This window comes from Camelus ferus, chromosome 3 (genome assembly GCF_009834535.1).
Source record: "Camelus ferus isolate YT-003-E chromosome 3, BCGSAC_Cfer_1.0, whole genome shotgun sequence".
Lineage (NCBI taxonomy): Eukaryota > Metazoa > Chordata > Mammalia > Artiodactyla > Camelidae > Camelus > Camelus ferus.
The window spans coordinates 114,254,919-114,277,702 of NC_045698.1; the positions used below are offsets into that span (position 1 = coordinate 114,254,919).

The window sequence follows — 22,784 nt, forward strand, 5'->3', positions numbered from 1 at the left end:
GTATTAATAATTTTTCTAACATTTTACTGGCCTTTCTTTAATCTCATCCCTTTTTGGACATTTTCATCTTAATTTCTTCAGACTTGGATAATTCTAGTAAACTCTTAGAAGGCAAGAATATAGAAAGTGAATGCTTAAAACTAGCCCTTGCCACTATAATCAACTACATGCTACAAGCTGGACAACCTATAAGAAATTAAAATATTCTTAGAAATATACAAGCTATCGAGACTGAATCAGGAAGAAACAGAAAACCAAAATAGACCAATTACTGGTAAGGATATTGAATCAGTAATTAAATCTGCCAGTGAAGAGAAGCCCAGGACCAGATGGCTTCACTGGTGAATTTTACCAAACATTTAAGTAAGAAATAATGCCAAACCTTCTCAAACTCTTCCAAAAAATCTAAAAAGAAGGAACACTCTCATACTAATTTTATGAGGCTAGTGATATCCTGATACCAAAGCCAGATAAGGTCACTTCCAGAAATGAAAGCTGCAGATCGATATTCTTGATATACATAGGTGTAAAAATTCTCAATAAAACGCTAGTAAAACAAATTCCCCAGCACATTAAAAGGACCATGCACCATGAACAAGTGGAATTTATCCCTGGGGTGGTAGCCCCACATGTGCAAATCAATCGATGTGATGTATCACATTAATAAAATGATATAATAAAAATCATATGACCATCTCAATAGACACAGAAAAGCATTTGGCAAAATTCAACATCATTCATGACCAAAAAATCTTAACAAATTAGGTATAGAAGGAAGTACCTCAACATAATGATGGCCATATATGACAAGCCCACAGCTAACATCATACTCAATGGTGAAAGGTTGATAGCTTTTCCTGTAAGATCAGGCATATGACAAGGGTGCACTCCTACTACTCATAATACTGAAAGTCATAGCCAGAGAAATCAGACAAGAAAAATATGTAAAAGGCATCAGAATTGGAAAGGAAGAAGTAAAATTATCTTTATTTGCAGATGACATAATTTTATGTCTAGAAAATCCTAAAAACTCCACCATAAAACTATTAGATGAAATTAGATTGAATTATCTGGAAGAGTAATAAAGAAAAGGATACCATTTACAATAGCATTCGAAGCAATAAAATACTTAGGAATAAACTTAACCAAGAAGTGAAAGATTTCTACTCTAAAAACTATAAGACTTTGATGAAAGAAATCATAGACTACACAAATAAATGGGTATTTGGTGTTAACGGATTTTAAAAATTAATATTGTTAAAATGTCAATACTACCAGAAGCCATCTATAGATTCGATGCAATTCCTATTAATAGTTCAATGGCATTTTTATAGAAGTAGAAAAAGCATTTATATGGAGACACAAATGATTCCCAAATAGCCAAAGCCACTCTGAGAAAGACAAAGTCAGAGGCATCACACTCCCATTTCAAACTATACTATAAACCTAGATGTGTCAAACAGTGTGGCACTGGCATCTAACCAGACAAATGGATCAATGGAACAGAACGGAGAGCTCAGAAATAAACCTAGTATATACGTTCCACTAATATTTGACAGGAGAGCCAAGAATACTCAATGGAGAAAAGGCAGTCTCTCAATCAATGGTGCTGGGAAAACTCAATACTCACATGTAAAAGAATGACACCAGGCCCCTTCCTTACACAACTCACAAAAGTTAACTCAAAATGGATTAAAGACTTAAGTGTAAGACCTGAAACCATAAAACCTCTAGAAGAAAACATAGGGGAAAAAATCTTTGGCATAGGTCTTGTCAGTGATTTTCTGAATATGACCCCCAAAGCATAAACAACAAAATAAAAAATAAACAAGTGGGACCACATAAAACCAAAAAACTTCTGCATAGCAAAAGAAATGATTGACAAAATGAAAGGGCAGTCCACGGAATGGGAGAAAATATTTGCAAATCCTGTATCTGATAAAAATTAATACCCAAAGTCTATAAAGAACCCATACAACTCAATAGCCAAAAAATAAAACCCAAACAACCAAGCAAAAAAACTTCAAATAATCCAATCAAAAAGGGCAAATAATCTGAACATTTTCAAAGAAGATATATGAAAGGACAACAGGTACATGAAAGGATGTTCAAAGTCACTAATTATTAGGGAAATGCAAATCAAAACTACAATATCTCCTCATGTATGTTAGAATGGCCATCACAAAAAAGACAAATGTTGGTGAGGTTGTGGAGAAAAGAGAACCCTCCTACACTGTTGATGGGAGTGCAGCCACTATGGAGGACAGTATGGAGGTTCCTTAAAAAACTAAACACAGATTTACCATATGATCCAGCAATCCCACTCCTGGGTATATTTGCAGAGGGAACTCTAATTCAAAAGGACCCCAATACACATTCATAGCAGCACTATTTACAATAGCCAAGACATGGAAACAACCTAAATGTCTACAGCAGGTGAATGGATAAAGAAGATGTGGTACATATATAAAATGGAATACTACTCAGCCATAAAAAAGAATGAAATAATGCTATTTGCAGCAACATGGATGGATCTAGAGTTTATCATACTAAGTGAAGTAATTCAGACAGAGAAAGAAAAATAGCATATGATATCACTTATACGTGGAATCTAAAAAACATGACACAAATGAACTTCTTTATGAAACATAGACAGACTCACAGACATAGAGAACAAACTTACAGTTACCAGAGGGGAGAGGAGGTGGGCAGGGATAAATTGGGAGTTTGGGACTTGCAGATACACACCACTATATATAAAATAGATAAACAATAAGGTCCTACTGTATAACACAGGGAACTATATTCAATAACTTTGTAATGGTCTATAATGGAAGAGAATATGAGAAGGAATATATATATGTATCAATAAATTGCTATGCTGTACACCAGAAACTAAAACAACATTGTATATTCACTATATGTTAATTAAATTTAAAAAAAAATAAAATTTGTGTGTTCTAATAGGAACCCTTTCTTCCAAAACAAAAATCAAAAAGACCAGTCCATTTCTGTACTCATCCTGAAGCATGTCAACCTCTTTTCTACTGAGCAGAATATGACATCTAACGTTGTGCCGCTGAGTGCCACTTCCATCAAGCAGCAATGAAGCCATCATGGCTTTGTGAACTGATGGTGTAGTTTACGTCAGTGCACGCTCAGTGCTCATCTATTTCATGTTGTGACAGAGGCTGGCCACTAGCAGCCACTTAGCGGCTTTCTTCCCACATCTGGAAAAGCCTCAGCCAATGGATCTTCCTTCCAGAACATTTTAATGTACTAGATATGCTTGTCCCATTTTGCCCTCTGGTCCATGGAGTTGGCTGTGGTTTTCCTAATAACACGGGTCTATGAGGCTCAATGCTTTTTATGCGATGAATACAAAAATTGCCACAGGGACATTTCCAAACTGCCTGTGTGACCCTGCTGACTTTGGTGCTTCCTTTGATGTCCAATGACCCTGTGTGAGAATGTCTGCAGGTAACCATATTCCAGGCACCGAGGACAACAGACCAAAATCATACTGGTTAATAATCATCATCATCATCATCATCATCATCATCATCATCATCATCATCATCATCATAAGTGTTTCATGCAGTTTGAGACATGAGAATTAAACATGATAGAATATCATGAGGCATTATTACTACTGTAAAATTGTTCTACTGATGGCCCTGTTAGTGGGAGCTGGGTTAGAAAAAAGCTGAGGACCCTACTCTGTTCATTGCCAAGTTCTTCCTCTGTAACCAGCACTGGGCTGCATTCTGGACCTAAACTCTGCCAAAACTCTGAGGTGCTGGCTTCCTCCGCAAGAAGTCGGTCCCTACACTTGCCTTTCCTTCCCTGTCTTTGTATTTGTCCAGTCTTGATAATTCATGGAAAACCCCATTTAGAGCTCAAAGGGAGTCATACTTATAGGTGGTGGAGGAGACTCGAGGGTCCAGTTGTATTCTTGTTCAATCCAGGCACAGGGGAACAAGAGAAGAGGTACAACATTAAGGGGTGTTCACGGACAGAAGGGCAAGGTCTCACCTAGACTTTGTGCATATGCTGGGGAATCAAGAAGTGTTTCTGTGTTGGATATTCTGGACTTAATGATATGAGGCATGGCATAAGGGAGATAATGAAGCTGAGAACACCCTCCTCTCCATTCCCTGCTAAACACACGTGCTAAATACATGCTCAGAGTTTCCCCTGTGTTACTGGCAGTGCTCTCTGGTTTTTTGCTCTCTGTTGCTTACGACTGATCTTGCCGGACCAGATTCCTTCATGCTGGGGTTCTGCAGAAAGCCCTGCGGTTCACACACGTTCCTATAGGGAACATCTCTTCTATCATCCTCCTCCTGGCTCAGGATCTGCTTTTATAGATTCTCTCCCCATAATGTAAATTTAAATAATTAGTTGAGCAACCATAACTAGGGCCCCTACTTCACCCTGTCCAGTAATCCCTGGTCACTCGCCAACTTCTGCTATCTGCCCCCGGCCACGCAGTTCGCTGACATCACTCTGAACCTGTCCGTGTGCAAAGGCACCCACTTCTTCCAATGCCCTTTGGCCACTCTGATGATAACGTCATCATGGTGTCTGCCACCTCTGAGGCTGTACAGAAATTAGTTTTACATCAGTTACTTGGAATTTAGAAAAATGTTATCTCAGTTGGTACCTAACAATTTAATATATTTATTACATTTCTTTCCCCTGTCTACAGCTCAAATACTTGGATTGCCAACAATTTTCAGTTTGAATCATCCAAGCATTCCTATTCTTGTTCTGTTATTAATATTCAATAACTTAAAAATGAATGCATCCTATCTTTTTATACTTTTATTCATCTAATTTTATACATGATCTCATTTTCATTCTTATGAGTTGATTTTCTATATTAGTCTCTTACAAATGGCTATCCTAAATGTTGACACCCTGAAAAATCCCTCACATTGGAAACTCCAAGTAAATACCAGCTTGCTCTGCTCATTAACTGCAGACACTAATATCTCTAAGTAAACCAAAACCACACTGATAAAATAAACATTGCCCCTAAAACTGCAGAGAAACTTTCACTAGGGGAAACACACACAATGATCTCTATCCCTCTGAATAAGAAAGTTCTGATACATGAACATGAGATTTCTAATTCCTCGGAAGACAGGTGAGACACTTGATTCATTTCAGCTTCCTGTAAAGCGACTTGCAGGGTAAAGTACTCACTATATATTCACTGATTTCCAGCTTCAGTCAGACCAGCGCCGTTTCTGAACCACCGGTTTCCTCTCTGCAAAGCAGGTCTCAAAGCACCACCTGTTTCTCATACTTCTCGTAATAATGCCAATATAAGTTATTGCTCAACATTTGGGACTGCATCAATTTGCTTTCCAGCTGATTATCATTGATCCCCAAAACAATCCTTATGATGCATCTCTGTATTGATCTTATTATCCTTCGAGGAGAAATTCCTGTGTTAATCATTTTCTTATCACCCTTCAGTCTGTGAACAATTCTGGCAGGAGTCCCCTACTTGGAGCTACAAGATGAATCTGGAAAGGGCTAGCACAACATGGAACCATGGAAATGCAAGGAGGGAAGAGGTGGTTTCTGGGCCATGCTCCAGGAGGGGTTAAATTTCTTTCTGGTGAGCTCCTCCCTCCCTTTTCCATATTCCTTGACTCCTTAGCAGTATTTGATTTGGTCTAAATGATCTGTGTTCCCACGTGGCTACCGGTTTCTGAGTTTCCACCGAACATGATATTGATAAGTGCTCTGCACTTCTGACAGGAGCAGCCTGTAATGGTAGATGCCATGAGATTTGACTGGTGGTCCTACGTTGGCTTCTAAGGAGGTACTCAGGTACCACTTAATGTCTCCATGAACAGTTAATTTTGTCCATCACTATACACTATTTGTGACGTCATCCAGTATTTGCCTTTCTTTTTTTTGAATTTTATTTTATTGAGTTATAGTCAGTTTAGTGTTGTCAATTACCAGTGTAGAGCACAATTTTTTTAGTCATACATGAACATACATATATTCATTGTTGCATTCTTTTTCACCATGAGCTGCCACAAGATCGTGTATTGCCTTTCTCTATTTTGATATTTCCTTTAACATAATGCTTTCAAATTCCACCTGTGTTGTTGCAAATGGCAGGATTTTCTTCTTCCTCATGGCTCAATAATATTCTATCATGTTTGATCCTCATGTCCTCAAACTGCATAAAACACTTCTGATTATTACTATTATTATTATTATTACTATTATTACTATTATTAAGCAGTGTAGTTTTGGTCTATTGTCCTCTGTGCCTGGAATATGGCTACTTTCCCCCTCAACTTACCCAATCATAGCCATTGCCAAAGATATCCAGGTTCCTGTTTCCTTCTCAGGTACATTTTATACTATTTTAGCTCAGGTTTGGTCACAGCCTGAGCAAGTGTACAAACAACTTACCTCCAGGACACCATGGTCACTGAAGAGGGACTGGAATCAGAGACCTGTTTTTATTAGCATCCTGGGGCACAGAACCATGAAGAGATGACAGTGGTGCTCTGGAAATTTCCTGCCTATTTCAGGAAGCCTCAGCTTGCTGAGACTGATAGGCCACTGGGACCCCTTCCCAGATGAAAATCAGCCTTGGGTCTGAATGTCTCCTGTGGTGAGTTCTCCATCCCCTTGGGACCTAACCATGTCTGCTCTGTGCTATTAGAGACGGGATAGTATCAACCATGAGGGACTTCCCTTCTGTCTTCCATCCCATCTTAAATTAGACTTTTCCGTTCATAAACCAATTCAACAAATTTAAGAATCAATAAACCCTATCGGTCTTTGGCGACTTCTCCTCAGTCTGGCTCCCATTCTCATGCTTTCCTCTGGTCATGTGTTTGGATTCAGAATGTAGTGATTTCTTCCTCATGCATAAAGTGCAAAAGATACTCAGAAAAGACTTTAGAGGCGATTCAGGGAAAAGGATTTCTTTTTTCTTTCCTTATAGAACCAAATGAAGTGTATTTTTTTAAATTCTAAATTTTATGTGTCCTTATAGAAGAAAATTCATTTATAATATATATATGTATATATATATGTGTGTGCGTGTGTATATATATAATATATAACTTTCTCATTCTGACTCTATTCTGTGTCCCTGCAATAGTCGCTGACATGGTTTTAAGTATGTGTGTGCATAAGGACAAATACAAAGTCAACTATATACATATTTTTTCTAAAGGTGGAGATAAAATGATAGGCTGAAAAACATCACGGAGGGGACAGATTTATCCTTAAGTTTTCCCTTTCTTCTACTTAATAGCACAAAGTACAAAAAAAAAAAAAATACAAAAGCAAAAAGCCACATCAGGCTAGAGAGGTAACATAGTGTTTTTAAACAGCATAAAAATATTTGCTAAGTTTTCACCTCATGGCAGCAATCACTCAGTTACCAGTTAGAAGCCTGAGAACATCACCTTACTTTTTAGACACTCTGCTTCCTCTCCCTTAATACTGTGGCCTTGGACAAGTGGATTACCTGCACCTGCCCTTTGCCACTTAGATTTTATTATGGCTACACTACCAAGTGGATTACTAATAACAATGGCCTTGATTACAAAGATGCTTAAGGTCTGAGATGAAAACACATGAGGATAGAGAACGCATATGCTGGTACCACTGTGTAACTAGGATTTCAGTCTCTGCAGGAAGGACTCAGAAGTCATCTGCACGGTTGTTTCCAGCTGCTTCCTACTCACCTTTGTCTTCACTTGGTTCTGTAAAAATATGAAGGTGTGGGGCACTAGGAAAAACATTTCCATGCACAAAATTGTCAGGCACCTAAATAAACACCAGCCATAGGGCCAGGAGAGTAGGAAGCAGAGAGGCAGCCGGGGGGCAAGCTTCACCTTGGCCAGCACAGAGACCAACATTCCAGGCACAACCACTAAGGTGCCTGGCTACGATGCTTTCTCATCCCAGGTTGAAGTTGTTCAGCTGGAAAACTCTGTTTGGAGGGCCTAAGAAGGTAAGACGGACAAAAACAACTACCTTGAAGGTAATAAAGAGAACGGAGGAGTGTATGACTGTATATGAGGGCCCCTGACACATGGGAGGAAAATTGATGGAAAATGGTCATTTCCTGTTGAGTTTTGTTTTCTGCTTCTGTTGTCTTAGGTTTGAAAAGTTTGAACGTGGATCCTTTTTCCATGAGCTCTTATGGAACACCGCACCAAGTCAGGGCTCCCGATTCTGATTCTACAGGACTGCACAGATGTCAGTGAAGAACCACTCAGTAGCTTCCTGCCAAAATCCCTGACAGTCAAATAATCATGACCATAGTCTCCATTTAGGTGTTTAAACATAACCGGCAAGATTAAGAACGGTTTCTTTACCCCATTGAAGCAGCAGATGCTTCAACCTCAATAGAGAAGCTCTACGGGCATTAGAAATCACTGGGAAGAAAAAAATGCACCTCAAATATTTTAGAGGAACATCCTAAACAGATAAATCTACAGAGGCAGAAAGTAGATGGCTGCCTAGGGCCAGGGGTGTGGTGGAATGAAAGTTTTGGGGTGATGGCTAACAAGAATGGGGTTTTTTTGAGGTAAAAAATTACAAAATTGTGATGAATTTACAAACCTGTGAGCATACCAGAACCCAGTGAATTATACATTTCTCCAGTTTTATTGACAAATAGTAGACACACATCACCGTACAAGTTTAGGCATACAGCCTGATGGTTTGATTTACATATTTTGTGAAATGTTTACCACAAAAGGTTTAATAACAACCATCTTCTCATATAGATATAATTTTTTAAAAATAAAGAAGGAAAGAGGAAAAAATACACTTGGGATAAAACTCTCAGGATCTACTCTTAGCAACTTTACTATATATCATACAGCTGTGTTAGCTGTAGCCCTCACGTTGTACCTTATATTCCTATTACTTCTTTATCTTTTAAGTGGAAGTTTGTACCTTTGATCACTTTTCTCCAATTCCCCCTCTCTCCACCTTCCCCCTGTTGTGTACCCAAGACACAAGTCTGGTTGCTTTTTCTATGGTTTTTTTTTTTAAATTGAAGTATAGTCAGTTTACAATGTTGTGTCAATTTCTGGTGTACAGCACAGTGCTTCAGTCACACAGGAACATACATATATTCGTTTTCACATTCTTTTTCATCATGAGCTACTACAAGATATTGAATATAGTTCCCTGTGCTATATGGTATAAACTTGTTTATCTGTTTTACATATACCAGTCAGTATCTGCAAATCTCGAACTCCCAGTTTATCCCTTGCCACTCACTTCCTCCCCTTGCCACCCCCAGCCCTGGCAACCATAAGTTTGCTTTCTAAAAATTATATCTCAATAAAACTGTTGGCTTTAAACATAAAGGAAATAAATATTAGAGAGTTATTTCACATCTTTTTTCCCTCAATTTTTAGTCCCTGACATTTTTTCTTTCTATAGAGGATTTTTTTAACTTAGATTTTTATCTTTTATTTTAATGGATGTTATAGAGTAAAGCTATCAACTGTGATATTCTTCCAAGTAGAAAGATTACTTCATGCTACGGCCTTTCCCAGACATGATGGGTGGATGACATTCCCTGGCGGGGCAGCTGACATCGAGTATGGAAGCGGATGACAATGAATTACCTTCATGGATAGTCAGGCAATGATCTAAAGTGCATTAACAAAGACATGGTTTTAGTTAACTCTTCTGACTTGTCTCTACGTCCAACCTTGACATATTTTGAAGTCTACACTCCACTAGCATTTGTCTCACTTTTCTTTGCACAGATCCTGTGCATCCTCTGCCCTCTTTTACTTTCTGGAGATGCATGGGACTCTACTCAGTAAACAGACTCCCTGAACGTGGAGAGCGCTGAGGCTCCTTGCAGAGGGACTGACTCACTCAAGGCGCCCCCAAGCATCCTGGAAAGATGAGGCCCAGCAGATCGGGCCAAAGGAAGAACAGAGAAAGATGTCACGATGGACAAAAGGAAATGCATCTCCAGAAAGTAAAAGAGGGCAGAAGATGCACAGGATCTGTGTAAAGAAAAGCGAGACAAATGCTAGTGGAGTGCAGACACACATTCTATCCTTTCCTTTTCATGAGTGTTTCTCACTTTTCCACAAAGTACTTTAAAAGCAGAAGAAAGTGAATGTCAGGAAACTTACTGCAAAACAGAGTGAAGCACCAAGAGCATGCAAAATATTGGGTCTCATTATAAAAATTTTATCTATATGTTTATATCTATGTAGTTTATTAAAATGTAAACGTTTCAGTTTGTTTATTAGCTGAATTATTTTAATATTTTTCCCTAAAATGTTGCATAATATCGATGCTTCTGGAAAATTCACCATGTTTATCTTGTAGTTTTATGTAACTCTGACATTGAATATTTTAGAGGTCCCTGGTGTTCCACTTACCTATTGCTGCCTGCCAACCCCCCGTGAAACTTACTGGCTTAGAATCGCAACTATTTTATTGTTATCTTACAATTTTGTGGGTTGGGAATTTGGGCAGAGCTCAGCTGGGAGATTCATCTGCTCCATGTGGTGTCTACTGAGGTCACTGGATGATGTTCAACTGGTGGGCAGGTCTAGGGTAGCTCCACCCAGGTGTGGGAGAGCTGGATGGAAGCCTGGTTTGGGGGAGACTATGGATAACATTCGCCTGCAGTTTCCCTAGCGTGGTGGTCTTAGGGTAGCTGGACATCTTACCTGGCCCCTCAGGGACCCAGAAAGAGTGTTACTAGCTGGAAGCTGCCAGAATTTTCATATGACCTTGCCTTGAAAAAGATCTAGACTATTACTTTTACTTTATTCAAATGGTCAAATGTCACTAATGTCAGTCTTTAAGGAGAAGAAAATTTATCTCCATTTCTCACTGCAAGGAGTGGAAAAGACCTTGAGACCATGTTTAATCTAGCATGTCTATTTTGAGACACTCAATACTCTCAAATGCATCCTAGAATTAGGTCAGTTCATTACATAGTTAATACGTGTGGACTGACTTTCTTTCACATTACATTCTTTTCATTGAATTGTGCCTTGAATCTGTGCCATTAGGAAAAATCAGGAGAGAAAGCTCTTGTGCATCATTATGTATATTCACTAAGGTCGTTCTAAAGGGGCTTTGAGCTGTTATCCAGTGGCTGCTGTATGGCCCAGGAGAAAAATCCTTTGTGATCTTGGTAACAGAAGTCATGGTCTTTTCACTTGTCTTAAATCAAATGCTACAGCTTTGTGATTCATATTCCCTTTTTGTCTTAACTATGTAATAAAGACTTCTTTAATTTTCCTTTTGTCCTAGTTTTCATTTATTATTATTATTATTATTTAATTTTCTCTGCTTGGTTATGTTAATATTTGGCATGTACATGGTAGGGGGATAAAAATGAATAAATTAAGTTTAAATAAATCTAGAACAAGAGAAAACAAAATGCAAATATAAAGTCCTAACATCATGGTTCTGTTCTACTAAGGGAGGTGGCCCTTAATTTCTGAGCTGGTCTCAATTTCTCTGAACTCTTACCAGATGGCCAAGTTATTGCAATCTCTCTAATCATCAAATTATTTTATGACAATAAGGAATCATAAAAGTGATTATATTATAAGCTTATCTGAGGATTAAACAGGAGGGTATATATAAATACACTTAATCTAGTACCTGCATCTTGGAAACCTTTTCTATAAATGTTAGCTATTACAATTACCTTGAACTTGTTATTTAAAATAAAGTTTTATTGTCATTAACTACGATTGTATTTATCCTGTATTCTTAACTGGAATGTATTCTTTTTTTTAGATAAGAGATTATACTATTTTTATTCGTACTCATAGAACCAATATAGAGTCACAGTACATATGCTTGTATTGTTTTCAGTCAATGGTGGAAAAACTTTCTATAGACAAAAACCTGAACTTCAGAAAAAAAGAAGCATAATCTAAGATCACAGGAAGAAGAAAGTAATATACTTCAGTTTTAGAATTTTTTTCAAAGTCATACAATTTATGGATATATAAATATATGGAGAAGAACATGAATTTATTATAAGTAATATAAGATTATGTTTCAGTTTACATTATTTATACTTAGGATATTTGTGAAAAGGAAGAAAGAAATTTAGAAAGAGACAAATGGGGGAGAAATAGAAGAAAAGTAGGAAGATGAGAAGGGGAAGGAATCAGAAAATTAGAAATTAAATACTTTGACGAATCCTTATTGAGTATCAATTCTGTTTAAACAATTTCTAAAAGCATATGGCCTCTTAGAATTAAAGACTATTGGGAAAAGTGGGATTTTAGATACTGTGAGCATGCAGGAAGTGAGATGTTTTGGATAAGGGATTTTTGGGTCTCTCAGATCTCTCAAAAACACACTGTTTGGTTATTGACTCCTTAATGAAAGGTGATCTGAGCATACAATACACTGGCCCAGTGCTCTCTAACCGATGGATACTGCCACATCTCAGGTCTTCATCTTGTGCAGAGCCTCCAGATCCTCGCCAGGAGTCTTCTCAGAGCACCCTTCACATCCTTATTCCTCAGGGTATAGATGAAAGGATTGAGGGTGGGAGTGATTATGGAATAGAAGAGAGAGATAAACTTGCCCTGCTCTTGGGAGTAGCTGGAAGGGGGCTGCAGGTACATGTAGATGGCAGGTAGGTAGAAGAGAGAGACCACCACCAGGTGGGAGGAACAGGTCCCAAAGGCCTTGCGGCGTCCCCTGGAGGACTTGATCCTGAGCACTGCACGGGCAATGAAGCTGTAGGAGAGAAGGATGAGAGCCAGGGGGACCAGCACAAAGAAGGCCACCAGCACGGCCAGTGTGGTGTCATTCACAGCTGTGTCAGCACAGGATAGCTTGATCATGGCTGGCACCTCACAGAAGAAGTTGTTCAGCACCTGCCGCCCACAGAAAGGCAACTGCACTGTCAGGACTACCTGAACGAGGGAGTTGCCAAAGCCACTGAGCCAGGCCACAGCCACGAGCTGCTGGCAGAGAGGGCGGTGCATGATAATGGCATACCGGAGGGGCTCACAGATGGCCACGTAGCGGTCCAGGGCCATGGCTGCCAAGACAATGCACTCAGTGCACCCCAACCAGTGGAAAACTGTGTACTGTACTGTGCAGCCATTGTAGCTGATGGTCTTCATGGAGCTTCCCATGTTGACCAGCATCTGAGGGACGGTGGTGGTGGTGTAGCAGAGGTCCAGGAAGGAGAGGTGGCTGAGGAAGATGTACATGGGGCTGTGGAGCTGGGGATCCAGCCGGGACACCAGGACGATGGAAATGTTCCCCAACATGGCCAGAACATAGGACACCAGGAGGACTACAAAGAGAGGGAGTTGCAGCCATGGCTTGTCAGAAACACCCAGAAGGACAAAGTCCTCAGGAGGGTCCCCCCAAAAGCTCTGGTTGTCACTTCTCATGCTGAGGCATTTTCTGGCACTTGTGATCAATCGAGCAAGTTGGGATGAATAAAGTCTAAGAAGAGAAATTAATCGTCTTTCTCATGTCTGTGCCTGTGCTTTCCTGTACAGGTTCCACTCTGTATGGTCTTCCTTACGTTCCGCAGTGACACTGAAATGTGGGGGAAATCAGAATCAGGAGTCAGAACAGTTGCGTGTATATCTTGCTCTTCCTTCCTACTCCTTGGCCATTCAATTTCTCTGAACTTCAATTTCTGCATCTGTAATGTGGGGAGAAAACACCTGCTCCAAATACAGAGCCCTGGGGAGGATAGGGGGACATTGGGTTTGTGAAAGCATATCATTAAGAACAACTTTCTTCCAATTTAGTCAAAGTCTGACACAGCTCCTGTTGCTATTAGAACGTCTGACTTCTCTCTACGAACTCATCAACAGGGAATTGACCACTTTCTTAGGCTTTCTCGTTTTGCCTTTTGGAGGTGGTGGTGGATGGGAAGCGAAAGGTGGCATAAAACAAGAGTAAGGGCTTTGTGAACAGCTAAGGGGTTTATTGATATAAACGCATCCTACTCACCACCGAAGGCTTACATGTGCCTCCCCGGCTCCCTGTACCATGCCGGTCTCTCGCCCTGTGACTGCTCACATATGGGCGGCACTAATTCACTCCGGCTGTTAGAAAAAAAGCACAGCCCAATGTCCTCTCAGTCCCTGGAGTGGAGGAGTTAAGTCACTTCCACTCTTGACTTGGTGCCTAATGGTACCCAATGAGGCCCCAGAACGTAGAATTTTGAGCAAAGGGAGAAAGGTGTTAATCAGTGTTAAGAAACATAGCCCCCAGTCCTTCCACTGAAGGATCAGATTGCCTTTAGAGATAACATTTATCAGGCAGTTTGAATGACATTCCCTGTACAACTTTTTTGCCAAGCAGCTGTTTTCTCTCAGAGTCAGAAAACACAGTGGATTTGGTTTCTGGATTCCATTGCTGTCCGAAAGTGGCTGGGTTGCCCTCTGCTGATTCATGGGGCCTTCCTACTCCATTAGCCTTCAGCCTCCTATACACCCCACAGGACTGTACCCGCTCAAGTTCATAATGGGAATGATACAGTCCATGAGAGAAAAGAAATGAACAAAAGGATACATGCACTCCATTGTCCACAGCAACACTGCTTACAATAGGCAAGACATGGAACCAACCTAAGTGTCCAGTGACAGACGACTGGATAAAGGTGATACACACACACACACACACACACACACACACACACACACACACACATGAATACTACTCAGCCATAAAAAAGTATAAAATAATGCCATTTGCAGCAACATGGATGGACCTGGAGATCATCACACTAAGTGAAGTCAGCCAGAAGGAGAAAGAAAAAAGCCATCTGATATCGTTTATATGTAGAATCTAAATAACAGGACACAAATGAACTTCTTTACAAAATACTTACAGACGTAGAAAACAGACTTATGGTTACCAAGGGGGGGTGGATAGGGAGGGATAGATTGGGAATTTGGGATTTGCAGACACTAACTACTATATATAAAACAGGTAAAACAACAAGGTCCTACTGTATAGCACAGGAAACATATTCGGTACCCTGTAATGAGCTGTAATTTTAAAAAATATGAAAAGGAATATGTGTGTGTGTGTGTGTGTATATATATATATATATAAAATCACTATGCTGTACACCAGAAATTAACACAGCATCGTAAATTGACTATACTTCAACTAAAAAAATTAAAAAACAGAAAAAGACAAGAAAAGAAATGAAGTCCTGTGTGCTGCTAATTTATGAAGAATTCTTTTTTAGTTCTTTATTTGTTGCTTTATACATTAACTATAAAATTATGAAGATCTGTTCAGCCTAGATGCTGTAATATACAATTGATATGTGCATTTTTTAGACATAATGCTACTACACACTTCACAGACTACAGTACAGTATAAACATAACTTTTATATGCGTTGGGAAACCAAACAATTATGTGACTTGTCTTATTGCAATATTTGCTTTGTTGTGGTGGTCTGGAATAGAACCCACAATATCTCTGAGGTATGCCAGTGTTTTTGTTTTTACCAGATAAATACCTAAAAGTGGAATTGCTAATTACATATACAAATTCTATTTTTAATTTTTTGAGGACTTCCATACTGTTTACAATAGTGGCTACACCAACTTACATGCCACAAATGGTGAAGAAGGGTGCCTTTTTATCCACATCCTTACCAACAGTGATTTTTGGTGTTTTGATAATAACCATTCTGATGGGTGTAAGGTGATATCTCATAGTGGTTTGGATTTGCCTTTCCTTGGTCATTAGCGATGCTGAGTACCTTTTTTATGTACCTGTTGCCTATCTGTAGAACTTCTTTGGAAAAATATCTGTTCAGATCTTCTTCCCATTTTTAAATTTGATTGGGTTTCTCTGCTATTGAGTTGTATGAGTTTTACATATATATATATATATATATATCAGTTATCAATTATAATATCAACTATGCATTATTATATTACAATAAATTATTACACATAAACTATAATATTACAAATCAATTATTACAATTATTACAGTATTACCAATCATTACACTATTAGGAAATATTTTCTCCCATTCAGTTAGCTTTTTGTTTTGTTGATGATTTCCTTTGCTGTGCAGAAACTTTTTAGCTTGATGTGATCCCACTAGCTTGCTTTTGCTTCTAGTATTTTGTTTTTGAAAAAGCAGTTGGTGACTTGGGGAGCAGCTACAGCATTTGGGCAAATGACCAAGATAGAAGAGAAGGCCAGAAAGAGAAGAGTCATGTCACAGGAAGGAAAGTGGTAAGGGGACAGAGAAGAGGCTGCAGTGTAATTTTCAGTTCCGTGTTCAGGCACAGATGCATGTGCATGCGCGCACACACACACACACAGCCCCTTGGCTGCGAAGCTGGACGCCATCCCAGGCTGACCCTTCTCACCCTGCATCAGACACCTTGCTCTCCAGCCCTTTACGTTTACAGCTCTGCTTCAGATCTGACCTCTGCTCTCCCTTGACATCCTTCTGTCTTTCTTCTACCCCAAGAGATGTGTTTCCCAAGGTGCTGCGTCACCTCCCTGGGTAAACCCAGTAATTTCCACATTAGATACAATCACCCTCAGGCAGAATCCTTCCAGACCTGTTGTCTCTAGCTGTCCCTTATTCACTGACGTCCATCTTCCCTTTTGACATTACTCACTGAAGCAGCCCCAATTTAACCTGCCAGCCATTCCTCCAACCTCCAACCAGCACCTCCTTGCTAATTTTTGCTGTCTCTGCATTAGTCATCCTGACTCAAAGAATTCAGGTTATTTCTAATCATATTTTGTTTCTCATTGACTACATTTCGTTAGTGGCTTTGTTCTATTCATTCTTCCAGCACAATGGTGTGGTCATGGGGGGTGGTCTGTATTCTCGCCACTGCCATCCTGGGCCAGATCTGTCGTCTGGACCCCTCTCAGAGCCTGTCAACTATCTCTGTGCAGGCAGGCCCTTCCTTGTCCAACTCACCACTCACATTCACATTAGAGTCATCTTTCTAAGAGTCAGGCGTTAAGAGCAAAGATGTCTTTAAATCTTCCAATTAGTTACCTAAAAAAATAAAAGCCCATCCCCTTAACTAGTTACCAGGCAACAGCAGGGGTCGTACCCTTCTCACATCAAACTCCCTGCAGTTTCTTCTGACCATGTCACCTCTCTCTCACTCTTAGCAGCTGCCATGGGGAATATTAATGACAGTATTTACACCATACCTACTGGCAGGCTAGATGTGAACATATTAATATACCTTGTGAGATATATAATTACAGGAATCATAACTCCATGTCATTCCTTGTATGATATATAAACCTTCTGATCTCTCTCTCTGCTCTCTATCTGTCTGTCTGTCTTTCTATCTATCTATCACCTGTCTATCTGTCTATCTATCTATCTGCCAGGTACTGGCTGCTGGAGTTCCCCTTGAGGGTCGACAAACATTTTACTTCCTCCAACGAACAAGACAGAAAAATTTGAAAACAAACTTACGAGGTAGGCAAACAAGGACTAGGCCACAGGGTCTTATTGCCTATTAGCTCCGAAGATCTCCTTCTTCAATCTAAAATCCAGTCTAAAATTCCCACCACTGAGTTAACCAGCTGAGAGCCCTGTTTCACTGCCAAGATTGTAACTAAAATTATACTGCAGATTGAGTCTCGGGGACGAAGCTTAAGAATGACACTATCTTCCTTCACTGATATTAATAGGTATGTTTTCCTCAAAAAAGAAAAAAAAAAAAGGACTTTTCTTATGATTTATTTGTATTTCCAGTTCTGTTCTGGTGACCTGCTGCTTCTTGGGTGGACGTTCTGATTAGAGTAAAATGAAGGCGTTAACCTGGCACAATAAGGAAGAATACTTTTAGCCTCTTCCCCTCTCATTCTGCCCCCTTTGGCTTTGTTCTGCTAACTCTTAAGCCATCAGCCCCTTCAGCATAGTTAACACCCAGGTGCACCCACAGGCCTCACTCACCCTGCGCCAGACCTTTGCCATCATGTATCCACCAGCCAGGAAGTGCTATTTCATCAGAGCTCAGTTTCTGCTTTTTTCATAAGCCATTCTCACTGATGCCTCACTGTGCGTCATCCCTTATAAGCTCCTAAACACAAAGGTTTGAGGAGAATTAATAACCATATTCCCACAAGGGGCCTGAAGTATAATTTGTCAAGATATTTTATTTTTAGAGATTTTTTCCCCTAGCAAACAGTGAGGGGGGAAGGAAACACACCAGCACTGAATGAGCACGCTACCTCTCAGTCCGGGTACCAGGCACTATATGTTCGCTGTCTTGTGTCCTATTTCGGTAACTCTGGGAAAACGGAACAGTTCATAAAGGTTATCATCTTCCTCACTCAGCTCAGAGCTGCAACATGACTCCACGGGATGAGATATTTAAGCGCCCTGATACTGGTTTATCCAGAAGGGAGGACACCTCCTCACAGGCCCCCAGATGTCATAACCCCTGACCCAGGACAACTCTTCGTTAAACATGCTGAAAAATACCAAAGACCTAGCCTAATGGAAAACTTAATAATGTGCTATACTGTTTGCTGTTCATTCCCAATATGGTAACTTTTACTTTTTGCCAAGATTGTGCTTTCTCTAAAAACAAGAATCTCGCACATTGTGTCATTCACAGCATTTGGACAGCAAGATTCATGCACTTAATTCATGAAATCATTACTGATTATGTCAACAAATATAAAGGCCTCTTCCTTCAAAGAGCTCCTTATTCCAGATGGTACTTAGAGTCCTGAACCCCATCAGTTACCCTTTCAGTGGTATCGGGGACCGGAAAAGGGCAGGAGAAGGAGCTGGAACGCAGCAGTGATGGGGCTCTGGGACTACAGAGGACACAAGCCCACACAGGGAGGGCACCAGCTTCTGCAAGCAGACACATGTCCCTGAGACAGGGATGGCCTCTTGCATAAACCTGGTCCCTCACCCATACCCCACTGCTTCTTTATGTTCTCTGAATATTTCAATTTGCTGCTAAAATGCCACTAGCAGCTTGCTTTCTCTGGGAATGGGTACTATTTGGCTTTATTTGCTCAATTCCTCTTTCCATGGCCATGCAGGGCTTAATATTGCTCTTGTAACTGTTGACCCCAGCATTGTCCAAAATATTGAGAGGCAGCAGAAATGGGACTCAGGGTCTCATTTACTCTGGGCAACATCCACACTGCCAGTGAGTATCGAACACTGGTCTACCTAGAGGCAGGGGCAACCTATTCTCTGTTGCTGGCTGTCTTTTCTAGCTTGAAGTACACAATTTGAAGAGTTGAGGACCAACCACTTACCTCCATGTTTCCCTGGCTTCTACAGAGGGCTTGGTTAGGAATGGAAGCTTTATTAGCAGCATGTGGTGTTTTTTTTTGTTGGGTAGAGACATTTAGGGATGGAGTCATTAGAAATGTTCTCCATGTCTAGGAAGAAGCAACCTGCTTGCTCTGATGAAGTTGCTGGGACTTTACCCCTTCCTGAGCTGTGCCCTCTGAGTAGGTGTGGAGAGATTATTCTCAGTCTAGAAGAAAGGTCTGTCTGCCTTCCATCACAACACACTCGCTGGGGAGACCCCTGTGGTTTCCAGATGTGCTATCCTTGATCCCTAAGGTAGCTGCAGACATTCTGATTCGGTGCAGCAAGCTTATGTGCTTATGTAGTGAAGGCTACTTCTGAGAATAAGGCTCTTAGGTGACAAATCATCCCATGTCATGCTCCCGACATGGGAGCATATTCATTTCAAAATCATCCTGCAGACGAAATTTGACGACCTTATCTCCATCTGTTTCTATGTGGGCTCTGTGCCTTCTCCCCAGACACTGGGAGGACAGCCTTGCTCTCCTCTGGCTGGGAAGTTATCCCTGATGTTTAATTAGCATCTGAAGGGTTAGCTGGTAATTGATGTAGAGCGTGAGCTTGGGATGCTTGCAATTAACCATAAATCCTGAAAGACCAGGAGACTAGAGGAAATGGTCCAACAACAGGAAATCAGGTCTCTCTATTTTCAACTCTTTAGGGTAGGTGAGGGCTGTTGTAAAATCAGAAAGGAAGAGTAACTTGTGCAGCACATAATTCAGTTAGAGTGAGCGTACTGAACAGGCTTAAGCACCAAGCTCAGCTACACATTTTCTGTGTGTATTTGAGCAGGTTACCTAACCAACCTCTACGTGTCTCACTTGTGATCCAAAAAGTACCGGAAACACAGGATTACCTCTACAGTCTATTACAAGTGCAAAATGAGTTGGTTTTTGTAAAGCACTCAGAACAGTGATTGGCACAGAGTAGTAACTTTTGAAATTTTTTTTCTGACTACTACACATGGTATCCACTGCCTGTTTTATTTGTCACATGGAAAAGATAGACAAAAAAAAAAAAATCTTTTGGTAGACAGCCAGGGTGGGCAATGTTACACAGTTTCTATGCACTTTGTTTTATTGCTAAACTCATGAAAATTCCTTCACATGAGCTGATCAAAAATCTCAATTCTTCTTTTTTTTTTTTTAATTTTATCTTTGTTGAGATATAGTTGACATATAACACAGTGCATGTTTAAGGTGTACCGTGTGATGATTTGATACATGTACATATTGGGAAATGGTCAACCACACAGTAAGCTTGATCGCCTCCATCACCTCACATAATGACCAGAGCTCACTCATTCTTTACGGCAGGACGCTTGCTCCCCTCCAAGCTGTCTGTGGACACTGAAGTCCTGGTGAGCATCCTTTCCATAGCCGTGATCCCAGTGCAAAATGAGCTACTAGTACACTTTTATGATGCTATTTCCGGTTTTAGTTAAGGCTCTCTGGTTACAATTTCAACTCTGAGTCTGTCCGTTGGGGTCCCCTGTGTATTGTAGCCTCTGCAGCTTCTCATCCGTCTGGGGAATATTTCAGACAGTCAGGGCATAGCGCTGGGAAGATTTTCTCCCCGAGTACCGGTTTATCTTCCTGATAACATTGTTTTCACAAGTTCTAGGATCAAGAGTCTGACAACTTCTGTCCTGCATCACCTTTCATTCTGAAGTTAAGTAATGTCCGAAATTCCCAAAGGCTGCATGAGAGGTATTATGAAGAAATGGAAAGATCATGTTTGGTAGATACTATGAGAGGGGTGCTTCAAATATCATGTGCTCTTTTTCCTAAAATGCATTTGTCTGAAAGCTCGGAAGTTGTCAGTTCTCCTTCCCCACCTCCCTTTTCACAATCAATCTTTTTCCATTTACCAGCTGAACAGGTTTTCCTTTCACCCATCTTGATTTTTTTTTTTTTTTTGGACAGGGGACTTAATTTCCTTTTATTCTTTTCATTTTTTTCACAATGAATTCTTTATTTCTTACATAGTTTTTAAAGCCATTCTTGAAAAAAGAAGTCAAACTCCAGACAAGAAAACACAGACAGAGCCAGAGCTTGTCTTCCACATCCCAGAAAGAGTCTTCCAGGTCCCATCACACCAGGACTCTGGGGACTACACGAAGGTGGAGGGGTGGTCAGTAATCTGAGCGCTCAGTATTAACTTCCTCCTCAAAGACATGAACAGTCCAAGTGAAAAGCTATGAAGCAACTACAGCCAGACAACATGGATGTGCAGGACTGTGATCTCAAGACACATGTCAAGTCATCCTCTGTCCCTGCCGACTGCACCCTCGTGGTCCTGCTGAGCCGAGGAGACAGAAGTTAGAGTTCACACCCATCCTGAATAGTTCTAAGAAAAATTGCTTTTTATTGCAAACAAAGGGCTAATTAAAAAAAAAGGGATAATTTTTAAAAAGTATTATTTACGGCAGAGAGTCCCAAGAGAGCTCAGATGGGAAATACTGAAGGCAGCGTGGCCTGATTTTCTTACAGTGACGAAACAAGCTGAATCCCCATGCTTCCTCCCTCTCATCCAACCACACCTATCAATCTACATCAGTTTACGTTTTCTCTATTTCTCATCTTTCTGACACTATCTATTTCAAGATTAGAATCCAGACTTGGCAACAGTGCCACAGGGATGCATTTTTAACCCACTTACTTAATTAAAAAAAATAAGTAAGGCAGATTTTTCAGATGAAATGTAAATCTAACAGCCTGGCTTGTTTGAAATTGAGGACTAAGTCATGGAGTTAGACAGGAGATGCTTTCAAAAAATTGAATAAACTAAACCTACAAATCCAAACTTTGATGAACATATTTAAGGCAAATATGTGGTAAATAATATACACCATTAACATACTCTTTTGCAACAGTCTAAAATGTTGGAAAAAAGGTTGGCTTAAGCCAACTTAAAAATGCACAAGCATCTGCTTTCCCAGATGTTAACTCTAGGGAACATATGAGCAAAACTGTTCAAAGATCATTGTCTTACTTTACTTGCCTCTTATTTACTCCTAGAGAATCATGATTTGGGGAAGAAAATTGCTGGTTTTTGGCTCCTGCAATGGCTTCTGTGCCAGGGACATAGTTAAGCCTACTAAAAATAAGCTGAATCTCCATTTACCTGTTACATTCACACACACACACACACACACACACACACACACACAAATCCAAAAAACTTTTCACTATCACCCTATGGCCCCAGTGTTCTTTTTTAAAATTGATATTTAAAATATTATTGTTTATTTCAAAAATCTGTTGTGTTATCTGTGACTTAAATTTTTAAAAAATTTAAATACAATTTTAAAAGTTACTTTCCATTTACAATTATTACAAAATAATTGTAATAACTGACTACATCCCCCATGTTGTACAATACATCCGCGAGCCTATCTTACACCCAACAGTTTGTATTTCCCATTAA

The 22,784-nt window shown here is 40.0% G+C and overlaps 1 protein-coding gene across 1 annotated transcript; it reads right to left on the reverse strand.

Moving 5' to 3' along the window:
• Positions 1-12,473: 12,473 nt before the first annotated feature.
• LOC102520656 (olfactory receptor 2B11) lies at positions 12,474-13,430 on the reverse strand. The gene has a single exon (XM_006177989.2). The coding sequence runs from the start codon at positions 13,428-13,430 to the stop codon at positions 12,474-12,476; it is 957 nt and encodes a 318-aa protein (XP_006178051.2).
• Between the last annotated feature and the right edge of the window lie 9,354 nt (positions 13,431-22,784).